The 18,068-nt window shown below is 44.3% G+C and overlaps 10 protein-coding genes across 10 annotated transcripts; 4 read left to right on the forward strand and 6 right to left on the reverse strand.

Moving 5' to 3' along the window:
- Positions 1-3: 3 nt before the first annotated feature.
- On the forward strand, positions 4-1,245 carry EBP2 (Ebp2p; the record flags this gene model as incomplete). Its single annotated transcript, XM_022606800.1, has 1 exon — positions 4-1,245. One exon carries the CDS (start codon positions 4-6, stop codon positions 1,243-1,245), a length of 1,242 nt encoding a protein of 413 aa, XP_022463459.1.
- Positions 1,246-1,530: 285 nt separating this feature from the next.
- ERG20 (bifunctional (2E,6E)-farnesyl diphosphate synthase/dimethylallyltranstransferase) lies at positions 1,531-2,589 on the forward strand (the record flags this gene model as incomplete). Its single annotated transcript, XM_022606801.1, has 1 exon — positions 1,531-2,589. The coding sequence occupies one exon, from the start codon at positions 1,531-1,533 to the stop codon at positions 2,587-2,589; it is 1,059 nt and encodes a 352-aa protein (XP_022463460.1).
- A 531-nt stretch (positions 2,590-3,120) lies between these two features.
- NNK1 (protein kinase NNK1) lies at positions 3,121-5,445 on the forward strand (the record flags this gene model as incomplete). Its single annotated transcript, XM_022606802.1, has 1 exon — positions 3,121-5,445. The coding sequence occupies one exon, from the start codon at positions 3,121-3,123 to the stop codon at positions 5,443-5,445; it is 2,325 nt and encodes a 774-aa protein (XP_022463461.1).
- A 249-nt stretch (positions 5,446-5,694) lies between these two features.
- On the forward strand, positions 5,695-6,111 carry MRPL38 (mitochondrial 54S ribosomal protein uL14m; the record flags this gene model as incomplete). Its single annotated transcript, XM_022606803.1, has 1 exon — positions 5,695-6,111. The coding sequence occupies one exon, from the start codon at positions 5,695-5,697 to the stop codon at positions 6,109-6,111; it is 417 nt and encodes a 138-aa protein (XP_022463462.1).
- A 167-nt stretch (positions 6,112-6,278) lies between these two features.
- On the reverse strand, positions 6,279-7,826 carry KKQ8 (putative serine/threonine protein kinase KKQ8; the record flags this gene model as incomplete). Its single annotated transcript, XM_022606804.1, has 1 exon — positions 6,279-7,826. The coding sequence occupies one exon, from the start codon at positions 7,824-7,826 to the stop codon at positions 6,279-6,281; it is 1,548 nt and encodes a 515-aa protein (XP_022463463.1).
- Positions 7,827-8,083: 257 nt separating this feature from the next.
- On the reverse strand, positions 8,084-8,494 carry MRP49 (mitochondrial 54S ribosomal protein mL61; the record flags this gene model as incomplete). The annotated part of the gene is made up of 1 exon (XM_022606805.1): positions 8,084-8,494. One exon carries the CDS (start codon positions 8,492-8,494, stop codon positions 8,084-8,086), a length of 411 nt encoding a protein of 136 aa, XP_022463464.1.
- Positions 8,495-8,814: 320 nt separating this feature from the next.
- Positions 8,815-10,224, reverse strand: TPK3 (cAMP-dependent protein kinase catalytic subunit TPK3; the record flags this gene model as incomplete). The annotated part of the gene is made up of 1 exon (XM_022606806.1): positions 8,815-10,224. One exon carries the CDS (start codon positions 10,222-10,224, stop codon positions 8,815-8,817), a length of 1,410 nt encoding a protein of 469 aa, XP_022463465.1.
- A 233-nt stretch (positions 10,225-10,457) lies between these two features.
- Positions 10,458-12,086, reverse strand: KNAG0C01070 (uncharacterized protein; the record flags this gene model as incomplete). The annotated part of the gene is made up of 1 exon (XM_022606807.1): positions 10,458-12,086. The coding sequence occupies one exon, from the start codon at positions 12,084-12,086 to the stop codon at positions 10,458-10,460; it is 1,629 nt and encodes a 542-aa protein (XP_022463466.1).
- Positions 12,087-12,565: 479 nt separating this feature from the next.
- MCD4 (mannose-ethanolamine phosphotransferase MCD4) lies at positions 12,566-15,361 on the reverse strand (the record flags this gene model as incomplete). The annotated part of the gene is made up of 1 exon (XM_022606809.1): positions 12,566-15,361. The coding sequence occupies one exon, from the start codon at positions 15,359-15,361 to the stop codon at positions 12,566-12,568; it is 2,796 nt and encodes a 931-aa protein (XP_022463467.1).
- A 623-nt stretch (positions 15,362-15,984) lies between these two features.
- On the reverse strand, positions 15,985-16,974 carry PIR1 (beta-1,3-glucan linked protein; the record flags this gene model as incomplete). Its single annotated transcript, XM_022606810.1, has 1 exon — positions 15,985-16,974. One exon carries the CDS (start codon positions 16,972-16,974, stop codon positions 15,985-15,987), a length of 990 nt encoding a protein of 329 aa, XP_022463468.1.
- Between the last annotated feature and the right edge of the window lie 1,094 nt (positions 16,975-18,068).

Genomic DNA, 18,068 nt, shown 5'->3' on the forward strand with positions numbered 1-18,068 from the left:
AAGATGGCTAAGGGTTATAAGTTGAAAGAGCTTTTGGCTAATGAAAAAACCAAGGAGAAGTACGTGAAGGAGCAAGAGGAAAAGAAAACGCAGAAGAAAGCTGAATTGAAGAAGAGCGAGCCTGTAGTTATTTCCCACGATGATCTGGTCGGTAAAAAGGAGGCGGAGAAATTGGAAAGGGAGCAAACCATTGCAGAAGCTGCTGCCCCAAAGGAGACAGAGGAGTACAAAAGTAAAGCTTTGTCCAAGAAGGAACAAAGAAAGTTAAAGAAACAATTGAAAGAACAGAAAATATCCAAAACTGCATCTGCTGAAGAAGACGAGGACGAAGATGAAGAGGATGAGGAGGAAAGGGGTCTAGATTTGGAGAAACTGGCTCAAAGCGGTTCCGAATCCGAGTCTGAGTCTGAAGATGGCGATGATGATGAAAACGAGAAATCCGATGAGGAAGATGAAGAAAAGGAGGAAATCGATGTCCCATTATCTGATGTCGAATTTGACTCTGACGCGGACGTTGTGCCACACCATAAGTTGACCATAAATAACACCAAGGCAATGAAGCATGCCCTGGAACGTGTGCAATTGCCCTGGGCGAAGCACTCCTTCCAAGAGCACCAAGCGGTTACCTCTTCCGAAGACACCGATGCTCAAATCAAGGACATCTACGATGATACAGAGAGGGAGCTTGCCTTCTATAAGCAGTCGCTAGACGCTGTGTCGCAAGCCCGTGTTCACTTGAAGAGACTGCATGTGCCATTTTTGAGACCGTTGGACTATTTTGCCGAGATGGTCAAGAGTGACGAGCATATGGATAAATTGAAAGGCAAATTGGTGAAGGAGGCCAGTGAGAAGAAGGCGCACGAGGACGCGAGAAAGCAGAGACAACTGAAGAAGTTCGGGAAGCAAGTGCAAGTGGCCACTTTGCAAAAGAGACAGCTCGAGAAGAAGGAAACTTTGGAGAAGATCAAGTCGTTGAAGAAGAAGAAACAACAAAACGAGATCAACAACGACGATTTCGACGTCGGTGTCGAGGAGGCCACAGAGGACACCAAGGACAAGAGATGGTCCTCTTACAAGGCGAGTGGTAAGCGAGCGGCTAAGAACTCGAAGTACGGCCAAGGTGGGATGAAGAGATTCAAGAGAAAGAACGACGCGGACTCATCGATGGACACTTCCAGCTTCTCGAACAAGAAATCGAAGCCAATGGGCAGACCAGGCAAGAGCAAACGCAGCAGAAGACATTGAAGCATTGTACGTATATCCTACTAACTAGACTCCCTCACCCATCCGTCCATCAATAACTGTATACTACATCAACTAAACGACATGTTTCTTTGTGCATAATTTTTTGCTGCTGACGTTTTTCTTCTTTTTTTTCCTTCCTTCGAATCCGTTAATTCCCTCGAAGGGCAACTTTAAGCGACGGATTTGTATATAAAGAGGCTCCGGACCGTTCTTGCTGGTGGCTGTGAGTTGTTTGGAAGGTCAATTGCAAGCATCACATTACTGAAACATCTACCACGCAAAACAATGATTGGAACTGCTACCCCAAGAGACAAATTTTTGGCTGAATTCCCAAGTTTGGTCGAGGAATTGAAATCCATTTTGACCAACTATGGTATGCCTGCGGAGGCTGTGTCATGGTACGAAAGCTCGTTGCAACACAATACGCCAGGTGGGAAACTGAACCGTGGGTTGTCTGTTGTGGATACTTATGCCATCCTGAAGGGGTTTTCGTCAATTGACGAACTTTCCACCGAGGAATACAAGAAACTGGCGATTCTTGGGTGGTGTATCGAGCTGTTGCAAGCGTACTTCTTGGTTGCAGACGACATGATGGACCAGTCCATTACAAGAAGAGGCCAGCCTTGCTGGTATAAGATGCCCAACGTCGGGGATATCGCTATCAACGATGCGTTCATGCTAGAGGCAGCCATTTATTCCCTATTGAAGAACCACTTCAAACAAGAGAAGTACTACGTCGACTTGCTAGAGTTGTTCCACGAGGTTACTTTGCAGACGGAGTTGGGCCAATTGTTGGACTTGATCACCGCACCAGAGGACCACATCGATTTGAACAAATTCTCGCTGGCCAAGCACTCGTTCATTGTGAGATTCAAGACCGCGTATTATTCGTTCTACCTGCCTGTTGCGCTGGCCATGTACGTTGCCGGCATCACGGACCCTAAAGACTTGCAACAAGCTCGAGACGTCTTGATCCCATTGGGCGAATACTTCCAGGTCCAGGATGACTACTTGGACAACTTTGGTACCCCAGAACAAATCGGAAAGATCGGTACCGATATCCAGGACAACAAGTGCTCCTGGTTGATTAACAAAGCGTTGGAGATTGTGACCCCTGAACAACGGAAACTGTTGGACGAGAACTACGGCCAAAAGGATGCCACATGCGAGGCCCGTGTCAAGAAACTGTACGACGAGCTGAAATTGGGCGACTACTACCACGCCTACGAAGAACAAACTGCAAAGGACATCACTGCATTGATATCCAAGGTAGACGAATCTCGCGGCTTCAAGAAGGACGTGTTGACCGCTTTCTTCAAGAAAGTCTACAAGAGAAGCAAATAAGTAGATTTCCAGTATATCTATATATAATTCAGGAAACCTAACATTTCACTTTATATACGGTTAACCAATTATCATACCAAGAACCCGGAATGTCCTGACTCAAATGATATAGCATCACTCCTCGAGTGAGGACCTCTTTTGTGTCACTGTTCTCTCGAGTGCACCTCCCCCAGCTTATTATCTCCGCCAAAAGAGGAAAAAAAGAAATTAAACAAAAGAAATGCAACAGAAGCTCATCGCAACTGAGATCCAGTTTGTGATACTTGCAACTTGTAGGCTGCTGATCAGGTGTCTAGGACTGGTTAAACTGGTCTTTTGTGCCGTTTAGTGTAACTTTATCATCGTATCCTTTGTGTAAGGGACTCTAGAAGAGAGAAACAGTCGGTTTGTTTTCTTTTTCTTTTTCCCCTGCTCTTCTTCAATAAGTAGCGCATCTTTGTGTTACTGATAGGCTCTCTTACGGGTTGAAGAAGATTTATTTTGGAACCGTCAAGGGTGGGAATCTGTTGAGGGTTGAAATACATTTTAACCATGGGTACACATGGCGAGGAAAAATGTGCTAGTGGCCAGCATACAGGTGGTAGAGTGGGTGACTCAAAACTTGGAGAGAGTGACATAACCTTGCAGGCGGATACAGAGACGCTTTCCCGTATAAACGACAAATGGGTGGAAACCAGCAGGAAGAATATGTCGAGCGGTCGTCTGGACAAGACTTTCTCTGCTCGTGGGGAACTGAGCAAGTTCAATAAGTTGAATGAGTGGAATCTCGGGAGCAGCATTGCCGACGACCCGATACTCTACAATTCAAACAGCAGCAGTACCAGTTCGATGGAGAATTTTTTGATGAGAAAGAGACGACATTCTGGTGAGCTGGAAAGGGTAAAGCTTTCGAAAGTTAAGGGGATCGATTTCTTCTCGGTTCAAGATGAATATATTCCAGATCTCGATTACCGCGCAGTTGTGAAATCATGGGAGTCAGATGACTCCACCGATAAGGAGGAATCTACATCAAAGAGAAGGGATAGCCGAAACGAGAAATCAACTGCATTGCTCAACAAACTGCTACAGACAAGGCGGGAGTCGCTACCGAAAACAGGCATCAGCATCGATAAAAACACTTTGACTAGGCATTCTTCAGCCTGGAGTCAAAGCACTGATGAGGAAAGCCCAACTGATATGGGAGGGCGCTCAGGATTTTCGCTACTGAATGACCAATACAACACTCAAATACAGCCGTCTAGCAACAGCACAGAAAGCCCGAAGGGAGAAGATTCCATTCTTTTAAGCTCCTCTCACGCACAGGTGGACCCTATTCCACTTCCCAATCTCAGAGAATTAATAACTCCTCCTTCAGCTTTAGAGATTGAAAGAAGAGTTTCATATTCAAGCAACAGGATGAACAACAGTCTCCGACCAGCCTTCAACTCGTTGATTCTGAAATCATCTGCACCACCAAGGCACTCATTGAAAAGGAGAACCCCTATTCCGACGTCCTTGCCCCAATCTGAGGCGTCTACATCCGTTTCCTCATCTTCTTTTGGACAATCGCAACTCAATCTTCTAAATCAAGAGAATAACTTAATATTTTCCACCGAGGAGATTCTCGGAGTAATAAAGAAACTGCCGGAAAATTTTCTTAGTCTACCGTATTCACAGAGGAAAAAGGAGACAATCAGGAACCTGCCAGAGGAGAAAAAGGATAACTACAAAGGCATGATGTCCCTGGTCAAAAAATTCATGTTACAAAAATCCAAGAGCAATCTTTCACTAGCTAACTGTCGAAACAATGACACCACTGATGTCAAACCCGTGACACATTTTGACAATAGAGCAAGACACGGCTCAGTTGCATCGCAGTATCTTAGCACGTTTTCTCCATCGGTCAGCTCCTTTATTAGCGTTGATGACAAGAATTCATCATTAAGGAGCAACGCAGGTAGCAATTCAATGGGAACGTCTGCTAGACCGGACGAAAAGGGAATGATGTTATTCAACCATACATTAGGCAAGATTATCGGATTTGGTGCATGGGGTGTGATACGGGAGTGTACTGATAACCATACTGATATTTGCAGAGCTATCAAGATTATAAAGTTTAAGGGCAGCACTCAAATCAAGAAACAAGTATTCAGAGAAATCAACATTTGGAAAGAGATGAATCACGAGAATATTTTGCCGTTGCTGGAATATCAACTGGACAATAACTACGCCATGTATTGCCTTACGGAACTCGTTACAGGTGGTACACTTTACGACACGGTGTTGACCTGGGATGATTTCTCTCACACAAAAATTTCGTGCACCCGACGCTGTAGAATATCCACTATATTATCCTTCCAGCTGATACAGTGTCTAAGATACTTACACGGTAAAACCATTGTGCACGGTGATATCAAACTAGAAAATTGTCTGATAAACAAGATGAATAGTGACGACCCAGCCCAGTGGAAGCTCGTTCTTTGCGACTTTGGTATGAGCTTTTTCTTCAAAGACTTGAAACCGCGGAATGGTAAAACCGACGCGGATAGTGCGTCGCATATTGGTTCATTACCTTACGCGTCCCCGGAAATTCTATCTGACAACTATATGACGATCAAATCTGACGTTTGGGCCTTTGGTGTAATGCTGTACACCATGCTTCTGGGAAGATTGCCTTTCAAACACTCCATGGAGTCGAAATTGAAAACATTGATAGAGAGTGGAAGGTATGACAAAGAACTGTTGAGGTCAGCTTGCTCGGAAACCGAGTACTCTGATTTGCGTCGTATAGTAACAGGTTGTTTGGAAGTCGATATGGACAAACGATGGAGCGTTTCCAGGGTTGAACGGACATTGCTGAAATTATTAGAGATTTGAACAACATGATCATACTTGATATGTCTTTATTATCTACATATGCGACACCTGCATAGCATTTAATTGGTAACATTCATTTTATATAAACCTGATATTCGATATTGCATTTTTTTTCTTCTGACTTCATTTTTTATTTATTATTTTTGCAAAAGATGGTCAAAGTTGCTACAGCGTCACGGCTCCTAAAAAACCCAAAGTTTCCAAACAGATAACCTCGAACGGTTCGGCCAACGCGAGGTCACCTACATCATGATATATTTAAAAACCATGCTGAAAGTTATAGATAACTCTGGTGCCCAATTAGCTGAATGCATCAAAGTATTGAAAAAGGGATCTCCAATGTCTTCCGGAGGCATAGGTAATAAGATCGTATGTGTGATACAGAAGGCGAAACCTTTGAGTCAGAATATTACCGGTACAGTAAACACCAATCGTGTCAAGAAGGGTGACATTGTTCATGCTGTTATTGTTCGTACAAAGCAGAAAAACGGGTACAGAAAGGATGGTTCTAACATTAGTTTTGGTGATAATGCTTGTGTTTTGATAAATAAGAATACCGGAGAGCCCTTGGGGACCAGAATAGCTGTAAACGATGGAGTTGTTGGAAGGGAATTGTTAGATAAGGGTTTTAAAAAGATATGTTCTCTGGCTAGCAAAGTCGTGTGAGGGTGTTAAATGTGGTGCTTCGTTTATAAAAGAGGTTCCCCCTACACACTCATCGCTTTGAGCTATGAAAATTGTGTGGTGAGAAACCAGTCTTGTATATATTGTTTACATCGTATTGTTGCTGTGAAATTTAATATTATTATTCTACAAAAGAGACGAGATCTACTCTAGTGCTCATACAAGTGTTCCTGACAGCACTCAACCTGTTTCATCCACTTGTTGTTAAGCCATTCACGTACTGATAATCTCGCAGTTGGTCGTGGTTGAAAGACCTTGTACAGGCATTTTTTTCTAAGGAGATTTGTGACCACATTGTGGTGAGTTAACTCCTCAAAAATGCCGTATCTCCCATGTTGAGATATCTCTCTGCAAAAGTTTGCATAAGCTGCATCAGTGTCCTCCTTGGCAGCATGCCATATGAAACGACCCACTATCATACACATGTAGGCCACTCCACAGCTCCAGCAATCCACTAGTCTTGGATCGTATTCCCGGTCTACGACAAATTCTTCAGGTGCGATGTACGGTTCTGACCCAACAGGATTTCGTTCGAAGTGTACTGTGCTTTCCCATGCTGTTTGAAAGACATAACTGGAACCAAAATCGCATATCTTTAAGAGACCATCTGGGCACAACAATAGATTTTCCAGTTTGATATCGCAGTGGGCAATACCATGGAAATGCAGAAATTGGACACCTAGTAGCAATTGCTTCAAAAAACAGTCAGCTTCTAACGGATGCATTTTTGTTCCCTTCTTCGACAGTCTGGAAATGTACGAGTATAAATCTCCAGAGGGACAGAACTCCATAACCTCAACAAATACCGAGGGGTTTTTCCCTGTCTCCATCAAGTCAAGTACCTTAACAATATTCGGGCAGTGAAGTGGTTCTGTCGATAGTGCTTTTCCTATGACAAATTCAGATATGATTTTAGCGCTGTAGTTTTCAGTCAGTTCGCCAGTCTTTCTTTTCCTGAATTCCTTGATGGCATAAAACCATTTGTTATCTTTAGAGTATGTTGTCCCATTACTTGTATCGTTTTCCCCGATCGTCTTCACGTAGACAAATATCTTACCAGACAACCCGCAACCAATTTGGCGCACATGTGTGCCGTACCTATCTTTAAGGGAGCCGGTATCATCAGGATCTGGTTTTGAGTTAAATTGATTTTGAAGTGATGAGTTTATTTTGCTAGAAAGGTCACTAATCAGCTTCAAATCTTTGGGACCAATAGCTGCTGCTTCATTATCTAATTTAAGTGCCGTATGACTGTCCTGCAGTCCGAGATCCCGAAATTTTTCGTTCAAGTCAAATGCGTCGTCATTAGCAGGAAGTAGAGACAGTGCACTTTCCATGCGCGGTGCTGGTTTCTTGTACTTGAATACCTTTGGTATTTTTAACACTTGCCTCTTTCGCCTCTTAATAAAGTCTTCCAGCCGGCTATCCTCTGTGGGTTCTGAGTTCTCCGTTAGGAATGGCACCAGTTCGATACGGTGTTCATGGAGGCCCGACTCAAACAATGTAAAATTGGCGCTTTCACACACAATTGGTTGCCCTCTCGAGGCGTAGTAATGTTGCCTATGGTTCCTTGGGACGTCTGCATTAGTTATTGATGTAGAACGGGCTCTTTGCCCCCTACGCCTCCCCCATCGGCTTCTTACGGGGCGTGACCCAAGTGAGTTAGACCTCTGCATACTTTCAACACTGCTCTCCATTGAGTTTCCATCCGACACCACTTCTTTCTTGAAGCTTCCAACGTATTAAAGGGTTTCTTGCAACACTTATTTCAATTGTGTTAAAGTAGGAAAGTTACTAAACGCAACCTCCTTCATGTTGAACTATTTACAGTTGTTGCTGATCCATTGTACAGTCTAGATAATGTGTGACGCAGCTTATATACATATACAGGGTGGGGGTAGCAGTGTGGCGCGTCACAATCTTTAGCACAGTGGGTATGGAGAGAAGTAAATCACTAATCCTTGTTGCCTAGCTCGACTATCTGGTCCTTGGGGACTTGTGTGTGGTCTATTGTTTTCAACAGTTCCTGCATTATCTCGGCAGACTGTTTTCCCTTCATGTCTATCGTCTCGACAGCTTGACCTTGAGTATCAAGCATCTCTAGTATGCAAGGTACATCGACATTCTTTTTGGAATTGAATATTCTGAGTAGCTCGATTCTGAAGTCAGGATTGTAGTATTGTAATGTTGGAAGGTAGTCATGCCAGAACTTGCGGGCACCCATGTGACCATTTGTGTTCTGTCTTTGAAAAGTAAGCTTCATAGCTTCGTACTTTGTCCTGTCGATGACGATCTGTGGCAATTTGGTTGTGTACACTACCTTGTTTAAATTCTTTAGCTGTTTGACTACTCTTGATTTGGTCATGTTATGTTTCCTGTGTATACGGTTGGGCACCTAAGGTGTCTCAAATGGTGTCAAAACTGGTGGTCGCTGTTGGTGACTTTTCATTTCTTCTACAAATTCAAAATTAAATTAAATTGAAGAAATGCTTCCTTTCAGAAGAGCGAGTGTGACACATAATGGTCACAAGCGGTCAAAAAAATGGTAAGCCATGCGATGATTATATAATAGATATGAGGCGGTATATGGGTGCAAAGAAAAGAAGAAAAATGCTGTACTTCTTCAAAGCACCTCGCTCGAAGATGGTTCTTAGGTGCACAGAATTTTGATGGCTGTCTATCTGTTCAAAAATCTTTCATCAGGTCACCGTACGAATCTTCCCCATCGAAGTCATAGTTTATCTCCTCCTCTGCGTATCTATCAAATTGGGAGGAATCCCCTTGTCCATGCCTGATAGGTGGTTCGTACGGAGTTTCTATACTTCTAGCGAGCAGTTTCTCCCAGGCGACCTCGCTAAACCATGGGTGAGCTTTCACATCGGCGGTGCCGCCTTGTAGATTCCCCAACCTTTCACTGAGCTCTCTATTTATCAGCCCTTTTAAAATGTCTTTTGCATCCTCAGTGACGTACGCCGGTATTATCAATGGGGCGTTGATGATGTTTTCGTAAGTCTTCATCGTATTCTTGTCGTAAAACGGAGTGTGTCCCGATAGCATCTCGTATATGAGAATACCAAAACTCCACCAGTCAACAGACTTGTTGTATGGCTTCGTGTTGACTACCTCGGGGGCAATATAATCTGGTGTTCCACATAACGTATACGTTATGTCGGGAACATATTTGGCGAAACCAAAATCCGTCACCTTAATATGACCGTTCTTATCCAGCAGAATATTCTCTGGTTTCAAATCCCGGTATATTATATTCAGATCGTGCAAATACTCCAGTGCCAGGCATATCTCAGCAGCGTAAAATTTGGCTACAGGGTTAGGAAACCGTTTAGATTTCCTCAACAAACTGAAAAGTTCGCCGCCCTCCGCATAGTCCATGACCATGAAGACGTATTGAGAGGTCTGAAACGTACCCCACAGTCGGATAATAAATGGGTGGGTTATAACAGATAACATCTTCCTTTCGTCATTTGTGTGCTCGACTTGCTTAAGTCTTACTACAGTCTTCTTTCGGAGCACCTTCAGCGCATAGAATCTACCATTGTGCTTTGAACGTATGAGATGTACTCTCCCAAAGGAACCAGTCCCCAGCGTTCTTAACAGTTGAAAGTCCCTAAGTGTGTACTTCCCGGATGTTGGCCTCCCAGTGGTCAACGGATTTACATGCGACGGGGCAAGTGTCACACATTTTTCTGACGGAACTGCTGGTACAGCAGCAACCGGTTGCTTGACATTGTGCTCCCTCATGACCAACGTCCTACCATCCAGATTCGACTCACTAGTTACCGTCAACTCATCCTTGAGTTTGGCTTCCACCATATCCTTATCATTAATTTTCCCGTTCCTCCATGCCCGGACAGAGCCATACGAGGACTCAGCCTTCGATTTTATCGGCAACAAAAGCTTTTGCAGCGTGTTATTACTCTGCGGGTCCAAATACATCCAAAACCGTTGCTCAACCCTGTCTCTCGGACCTCTTACCGCTAAACCGTCGACTCCCCCTCTTGTAAACGTCACATTATCGAGTATCTCGAAATCCTGCATTTTCACTTTTCCTTTTTTTTCCTTTCGCTGAAACTGCATTTACCCGATGCGGACTCTATTTTCCTGTTACGGCACTGCCAAGCCCTAATTTTCAATTCTTTTTAAGTATGACGAGCTCCCTCACAATAGTGCTGGCATTATCCAAGCCCTAATTCCCTTTTTCGGATCAGGCCACTGAGGAGTTCCTCTGTGGTGTCTTCCATGGTTTGTGCCTTCAGACTTGGTCGTCTGCTTGATCAGCAAGAAGCGGTAGGGCTGGTCCCGTTGTGTTGTCAATACGAAGTAGGACTGCAAACAAAATAGGCAAATAGTGAGCCCGCCAGTGGCACGTACAGGAAGTACTCCGGCTTGAAAGAAATGGTAGCACTGTAGATCTTCAGAAATATGGGAGGCAGAACGAGCATTGTTAGTGAATTGAGTAGCGCAATCGCCCCAAACACTTGTCCCGTGTTCTCCTGGTTCTCTTTGTAGTATTTTACGATGGCCGACTCGGTAACAGGTGTGCATATCCTCCCCAGGGCTCTGAACACGAGGAATACCAAAATTGACATCGAATAGGTGTTATTGATTAGCGGCGTAGCAACCCCGACGGAGACGAAAACCAAGGAGCAGGTGATAGTAAACTTGTCTAAGTAGTCGACAGAATACTTGGAAGTGCTAGTGAAAATTTTCTTCAGCCAGCCCATGACGAATTTTGATTCGACGAAGAGCATCACGGCGTTGAGGATGCCCGAGAGAGAGATTAGGTATCCTAGTTCCACAGACTTCCAATTATACTTGTAGGTGCAGAAGAGAACAAGAGTGGGCATTATTGCCATGGTCGCACCCATAAAAAGCATATCGATACCAAGGAGTAGTAATACGTTATAACGTGGTCTCAACGACTTGTTCCGTCCGGTGGGCTTCAGCCACAAGTGCTTCAAGGGCAACAAAAGCTCAAGGAGTTGGGATAGGTGATATTTCCCGTGGTGGCACATCTTGAACAGGAAAGTAGAGGTAGATAACAGCTCAGCACTGTATGAACCGTGTAGGCTCTCTCTTCTCTGAGTAAACTGACTTTGAGAAAGCTTCAAAGCTTCGTGGTGTCTTGGTTCAACCACAATGGTAAAGCAAGAAATGGTGAATATAAGTCCCGCTATAAGACCAGCATATATCGGAACCAGGTCATTACCGTTGGCCCATTTCACCAGGAAAGAGCCGAACATGGGGCCAGCCGCAGTTGTGATCTGCATAACACCAGTTGCAATGCTAATGCTCGATATTCTCTCCTCTGGCTCAACAATATCGATAATGTAGCTGTTGACGTTCCCAAAAAAGGCGAACATCCCCCCGCTCAATGAACTGACCGAGGAGGAAAAAACGATTAGCCATTTATTATACTTTACCAAAGGAGATAGTGACAGAATATGGGTGATATTCCCAACCACTCGGATCGCACCCATCCAGCAGAAGACATGGACCCTACCGTATCGGTCCGATAACTGGCCCCATTTACCGGCCATAATCGTACTGATTGTGCCGGCCACGATTAGATTCAAAGATGTTATTGAGGAAAGACTCATCTGCACTTCTTTTGGATCGCATTGCTCTTGATTCAATCCCTCGCATACTTTATCCATAGTCAGTGTTATGAAAGGAGTCAAGTACAGCATCTCGGAGAAACCAAACACGAAGATGAGCGTACAGACAACTTTCATGCTCGGCCTCCGGAACACATGCATTTTTTGGTTCAATTCCAGCATTTCTCTTTTCAAACTCAAGAGACGATGGCTATCATCGGATTGTGGCTCTTGCAGCTCTTGCAGCTCTGTCTCCGTCTCCATAGCAGCCTCCGGAACTTTTACTGTACTTTTATAAGATGTTTCTTCCAGTTGCAACAGCTTGTTTCTGCTTTCAGCCATTATCGTATTCTGTTGTAAATGTAAATGTCTCTTTTTCCCTCCCTAAAGTGATGATTCCCTTTATTCTGGGTCAAATAAACGTCTGCTCTATATGACAAAAATTTAGCAGGGGCAATGAAAAAAGAGGTAAATGTGCACTCTTTTATAATAAGCAAAAGGTCTAGGATAGCTTGTGTTATGTTGCTGACGTTCTCTCTGACCGGCAGAGACAATGTTGGTGTTTTGTCGTGAACAACGTGCGATTCCCTTTTCATTGGATCAGAATCATCGCTAGTTCTTTCGTATTTTTTTATCTTAGTAATAACAATATATACATATCTATTTTGCCTTTCCCCTGCGAGGGGAAGGAAGTGATAAGAGGGTGTGTAGATATTGCAGCTGCGTCATTTCGTTTCTGATGATTTTAGAAAGTGGGTGAAGTGAGACGCGCTACCCATTGCGACTCGTGCGTAAATGATGTAGTTTGGTAAACTCCACCCTCACTGTGTTTTCTTTTCAGAGTCCGCAGATTTGGCCGCTTCCTTTATGGTGACATTTCTCAGAAGGATGTGACTGATCATTTCCAAGACCAGCATAAACAGCGATGACAGAATGGCAAGGCAGTAATTCGAGATGGTAACACCAATGTCTAACCAGGATCCGTCCGTCCTCAAAAGGTAAAAGAAGTTCAAGGACAGAATGTCACTTGTAGAGATAATCAGAGTGGAGACAGTGTAGTCCTTAATATTAAGTTTAGCATTCAATATCCCAAGTCCACACGATAGAATAACGTATGGAATAATCAGTTTCAACATCAATAGAGCCCCCATGGGGAATGGATCAAAGATTGGTAGTAATCGATAGACTGAATCCAAGGAGAAGGACGAAATCGAGGCGACGTTGCCAGTTCCGAAAAATGCGACTTGTAGCAAGAAAAACCCAATAATGGACACCCGCAGTAATTGCAACCAGTTTTCGTTCTTCCCCTCTTTAGTATCCCGTGTTAACTTAACCTGCGACTCAATTTCAATCCACTGGATAACGTATGCGCTAAATAGGAAGTAGAATAGCGACTCGAACGAAATTGTCAGGATTAGAAATGTTGGTGCAAACGTCAGATAAATAACCAGAAATCTAACCTTATAGTTGTTGTTTGGTTTCAAGTAATGAAGAAAGGGCAGCAAAAGAAATGAAATCCCCATCAGTAACCAACCACCGATCTGCGCATCATATGGCAGTCCCTTCCTCTGTTGCAACGATGTCACAGACTTATTCGTTACTACTAGCATAAGCACCACTGCCATTATTTGAATTGCAAAAACGCTGCGAGTGTAACGCGTTATCTGTTGTTTGACTTTACTCAAGGAATAGAGCGAGCTCAAAACAATTAATAAGCCGGCAAGATTGATTTGAGTTAGACTTTCGATTTTAACCGCGTCGAACAAGTTAAATGTAGAAATTGCTATGCTTGATGCAATCCAGCAAAAACTGGATAGCAAAGAGCCTGAGTAACCGCACAAAAATGGATATACGGATAGCAGAACAAAAATGAGGGTGAAAATCCAACGATGGAAGAACCCATAAACAATACCTTCGTACATTGCAATTGTGGCAGCACCGATCAGAATTCTCTCGAAATTGTTGATGCCTTTGAAGAACTCGGTAATACCCCTTTGCAAGACAACATTGCTAGCAAAGATCTGACTCCAAAAAAAAATTGGGAAGAACAGGTACATGTAAAAATTGAATGGGGAGCGCTGATAATACAACACATAGTTTAGAACAGCTCCAATAATGGTGAAAACAAACCAATTGAACCAGGTTGTTTTTATTTCAAGGGCAGCATCCCCATCTTTCAAGATGAAAAGCTTTAGAAAAATCGTGAAGGAGTAAATAATCCAACCGATGAAACCAAAGGTGACAATAGTTCTAGTGAATCTCCAATTGTAAGTTGTTAGGTAGTGCAATGCTTCCAAAGTAGTGGATATCAATTCTTCCGTCAATGCGATGGCTTCTGCTTCTAGACTTTCCTGTCCTTGCGATATCAGGTCAATAACATAATGGATTTCATCGAGGTAGACCTCGTGTGATTTCTTGGCAAATTTTGGATAGTCTTTGAAGACAAACTGGGAATCAATCACCTCGTCTCTTTTAACAATGTACTGTTCAAGAATTGTTCTTGCATTATTGTATAGTGCGTAAAGCTTGTCGCTCTCATTACCGGCAATGTATGCGAGAGGAAGTTCACCAACAGAGTTTACCGGATAGTTAGCACCAATCAAGTACGACATTAAAGAGGCAATGTCAGCTTGTTTTACATCGTTCCTTTGGATATGGGACAGATTCCAAGGTTTTGTATAGTTGTCGTAAATTGGTACGTCATTCAGTTTTGGTCTATTAAGACCAGCACCCCAGGCTACTAAGGGTGTTCTTGTATTGTTGGGATGGCCGTCACCGTGAGATCCAAAGGCGCTCATACCATGGTCTGCGGTAAATATAAATGCGGTATCGTCATCATCGAAGAAGTTATGCACTTTGTCCATCAGTTTCTCTACCTCTCTGTCAATATACTTGACGTTGTCATAGTATTCGGGGGAATAGGGACGATATGAATGGCCTGCTGTGTCACAGCCCAATAAATGCAGGAAGAAAACGTTACCGTTTTGTCTTATCTCGTTATCCAGAGTCCTGTTGACAGTGGAGTTATAGAAAAGTTGATCCATGTGGTTAAACACGTATGCATCCAATTCAATGGACGACTGAGTGAAGTCCTCAAATTCATGACCGTACATCCACGCATCCACTTTATTGTGGTCGGAAGCACCGTCTTTGAACATGGGTAAAATATCAGGGGAACCGAAAGAGTACGTATGAGTCGATTGGTTGAAGAAACTATCAAAATCAACAGGGTTTTCCTTCCAGCCCTTGGTGACGGCACTAACATCCTCATAAAACCCGGCAATCATGGCTACATGTCCAGGCCTGGATTCCGTCGGCATTCTAGTGTGCGAGATACCGTAGGTTGCGTTATTCTCAACCAACGATCTGATGTATGGGGCCAGATACTCAGTTTTCCCCGTGACTGGGTGAGTTATCATATCAAATGTGGTATCTGCTCTCAGCCCATCCCCAACAATCAAGAACAGTCTCTTTGCAGGGGGTTGCTCCGTACTGCGGTATTGCTTCATGCCATGCACGAGCGGAGATACGAAATAGATATCGAAGATCGACCATAGGTAGAACAGATGGAACAGGACACCGACGACTAAGAGTGTCACCCTAAATTTGTTCCACATGGTAGTCGCACGATTGAGTGGCTGGGCGGCGTGGTGGCGGTAAAGGTACAATATGTGTCTGGTGCTCTCATCATCGATCCAATTCGTATTTATATTAATTTGTTCACTTCGCGAAAAAAACAATTGAAAAATTGAATGCGTCGGAAAAGGACAGCTAACGCGAAAACTGGGAAGCACCCTCGAGATTACAACTGGGGCAGAAATGAGAAGTAAAATGGTCGTAAAAACTGTGACTTAAAAAGATGAAATACACCACTGTATAATTATATACAACTAGATAGTGAATAAAAACCACGTAGTAGCAGTGGTTAGCAAAAACCTGGAACAAAGAATAGCATGTATTTGCGAAGAACTAAAATGACTGAAACGTTTCCATGACAAAAAGATGGAAGAGAAAAAGGGAATTGTGGGGAGCCGGGGGCGTTGTGATCGGCCTTTGTTCGATTAGCAACGGGCCCTTCTTTTCTATGATTCCCAAAATCGGTAAAAGAAAAACGGATAATAATGTACAATGCAACAATGAATGAATAAGTTAAACGGGGCAAAATTGAGAGGAGAGGAGAGAGTTGGATATCTAGCCACTCTTGAGTCCTCGCACTTTCAAAAAAGAAATCGTTCTAACATTAACAGTCAGTCAACGCAATAGCTTGAAGGTAAACTGGGTTACATTGAGAGCCAATGTGTTGGTCGTACAAGTTGTAGAAGTCACCGGACAAACATTGGTAGAAGACGTCCTGCTTACCCAAAGCCAAGTTACCGGCTGGGGTGATGGACCACCCAGCAGCGTAGATGGCACCGGCTTGTGGTGGTGGACCGTCGAATTGGAATTGTCTGTTGGCAACGATGGAACCGATTCTGCCCTTACCGTCAGTCAAGATACCGCCCTTGACGTTCATTTGCAAAGTACCAGTGGACTTACAGGAGACGGCGCCGACTGGGTCAGTTGGCGATTTGTTTTCGACTTTACCGTCAGTTGGCTTGGCGGTAGCTTGGACTTGACCGTCACCGATTTGAGAAGCGGCAGTCTTAGTAGCGGCTTGGATTTGACCGTCACCGATTTGAGAGACAGCTTGAGCAGTCTTGGTAGCAGCCTGGATTTGACCGTCACCGATTTGAGAAACGGCAGCTGGGGCTAGAGTCTTGGTAGCGGCTTGGATTTGACCATCACCGATTTGAGAAACTGGGGCAGCAGCGGCAGTCTTAGTAGCGGCTTGAATTTGACCGTCACCAATCTGGGAAACTGGAGCGGCAGCAGCAGTCTTGGTAGCAGCTTGAATTTGACCGTCACCAATTTGAGAGACTGGAGCGGCAGCGGCAGTCTTGGTAGCAGCCTGGATCTGACCGTCACCGATTTGAGAGACTGGGGCAGCAGCGGCCTTTGTAGCTTGGACTTGACCGTCACCGATTTGAGAGGCACCGTCTCTCTTTTCAACGGTGTGGGTGGCAGTAGCTGGGGCGGAAATGACTGCGATACCGAAGGTAGAGGCGTAGTCCGTGATACCACCTTCGTAGGTGGCACCTGGGGTCAAAGTAGACCATGGCTCAGTTGGGACGTAAGCAGCCATGGCAGAGGCGGCGATAGCAGCGGATGCTAGGGTCTTCTTGTACTGCATTTGATGTGTTTGTAGAGTTGTGTGTGTGTTTAATTAATCTTATTGATTGATGTTCTTGTTGTGAACTAGATAGCAGAAGAGAAAGTGGAAAACGATTGTTCAACTTTGGTTGAGGTTGCCGGTTCTTTTTATATTTCGAAGTGGATGAACCACCTGTGGGCAATAACGCTTGTGACAGCTCAGCCATGCCCAGCGGAAATGGCTGGGAAGCTAAAAACCTGCCCTCAGCGGAACCAGCATACCCTAATCGGGTAAAAAACTGATCTATTTTAATCCTGAAGAAAGAGAAGAGTCAGCATTTTCCTCGCTCTCTCCCTTTCCTGTCAAAAAACGCACCCAATAGTAGTACTTTGCAAGCAGAGAGGCCCGCTCCGTGGGAACCCGTTCAGTACGGGGGGGGGGGGAGAAGTGGCGGGTTCGGCAATAACCTGTCCGCGTACGGGAAAGGGGGGGGGGGGGGGAAGCAACAAGAGAACAGAAGAGATTATGTTCGAGCAAGCCATCTCTTTTCGTCGAAATCTTCAATCCAGATTGGGAAACCGTCCCAATCTGGCAGGCGAAATTTTCCTCATTTCTTTTCCTAATGCGGTATGCAAAGTGGACGCAGCCGTTGCTGTTTCCGGAAATGCCCTTTCGTTCTCTTTCTTCCGCAAGAAACTGTGGTCTCTAGGTGTGTGGGCAGCGGGAATGGCGGGGGGGAGAACGCGCCATTCTAAAAATATCAAGCCGTGGCGTACTACTGTGCTGTGTTGCATGTTTTGTTGCTTGAAGGAGACCAAGAAAGGGAAGGCATCAAGAGCACAGGTCTGTGTGGGGAACACCGTTGCCTTGCATCGTCAAGAAGGCTCTTTAAACGAAGGCTCCATGACACGATACTATTGTACTTGAGTGACGTCCGTGGGGGTGGTTGAATTTTGAAAAAGTTCTGAAAAGAGAAAGCACAAAGTAAAAAGGACGCTCTCCCAAAGGGGACTTAGGAAGTTAGGCGGGGCTCTTCGATCAGCAACCAAAAAAGAACAAGAACAAGAAGCAACTGTGTTTACAAGCACGTCTGCCTGTTGCGGTGGGGTGGAGTCCCATATACGATATGTGTT

This window comes from Huiozyma naganishii, chromosome 3 (genome assembly GCF_000348985.1).
Source record: "Huiozyma naganishii CBS 8797 chromosome 3, complete genome".
Taxonomy (NCBI): domain Eukaryota; kingdom Fungi; phylum Ascomycota; class Saccharomycetes; order Saccharomycetales; family Saccharomycetaceae; genus Huiozyma; species Huiozyma naganishii.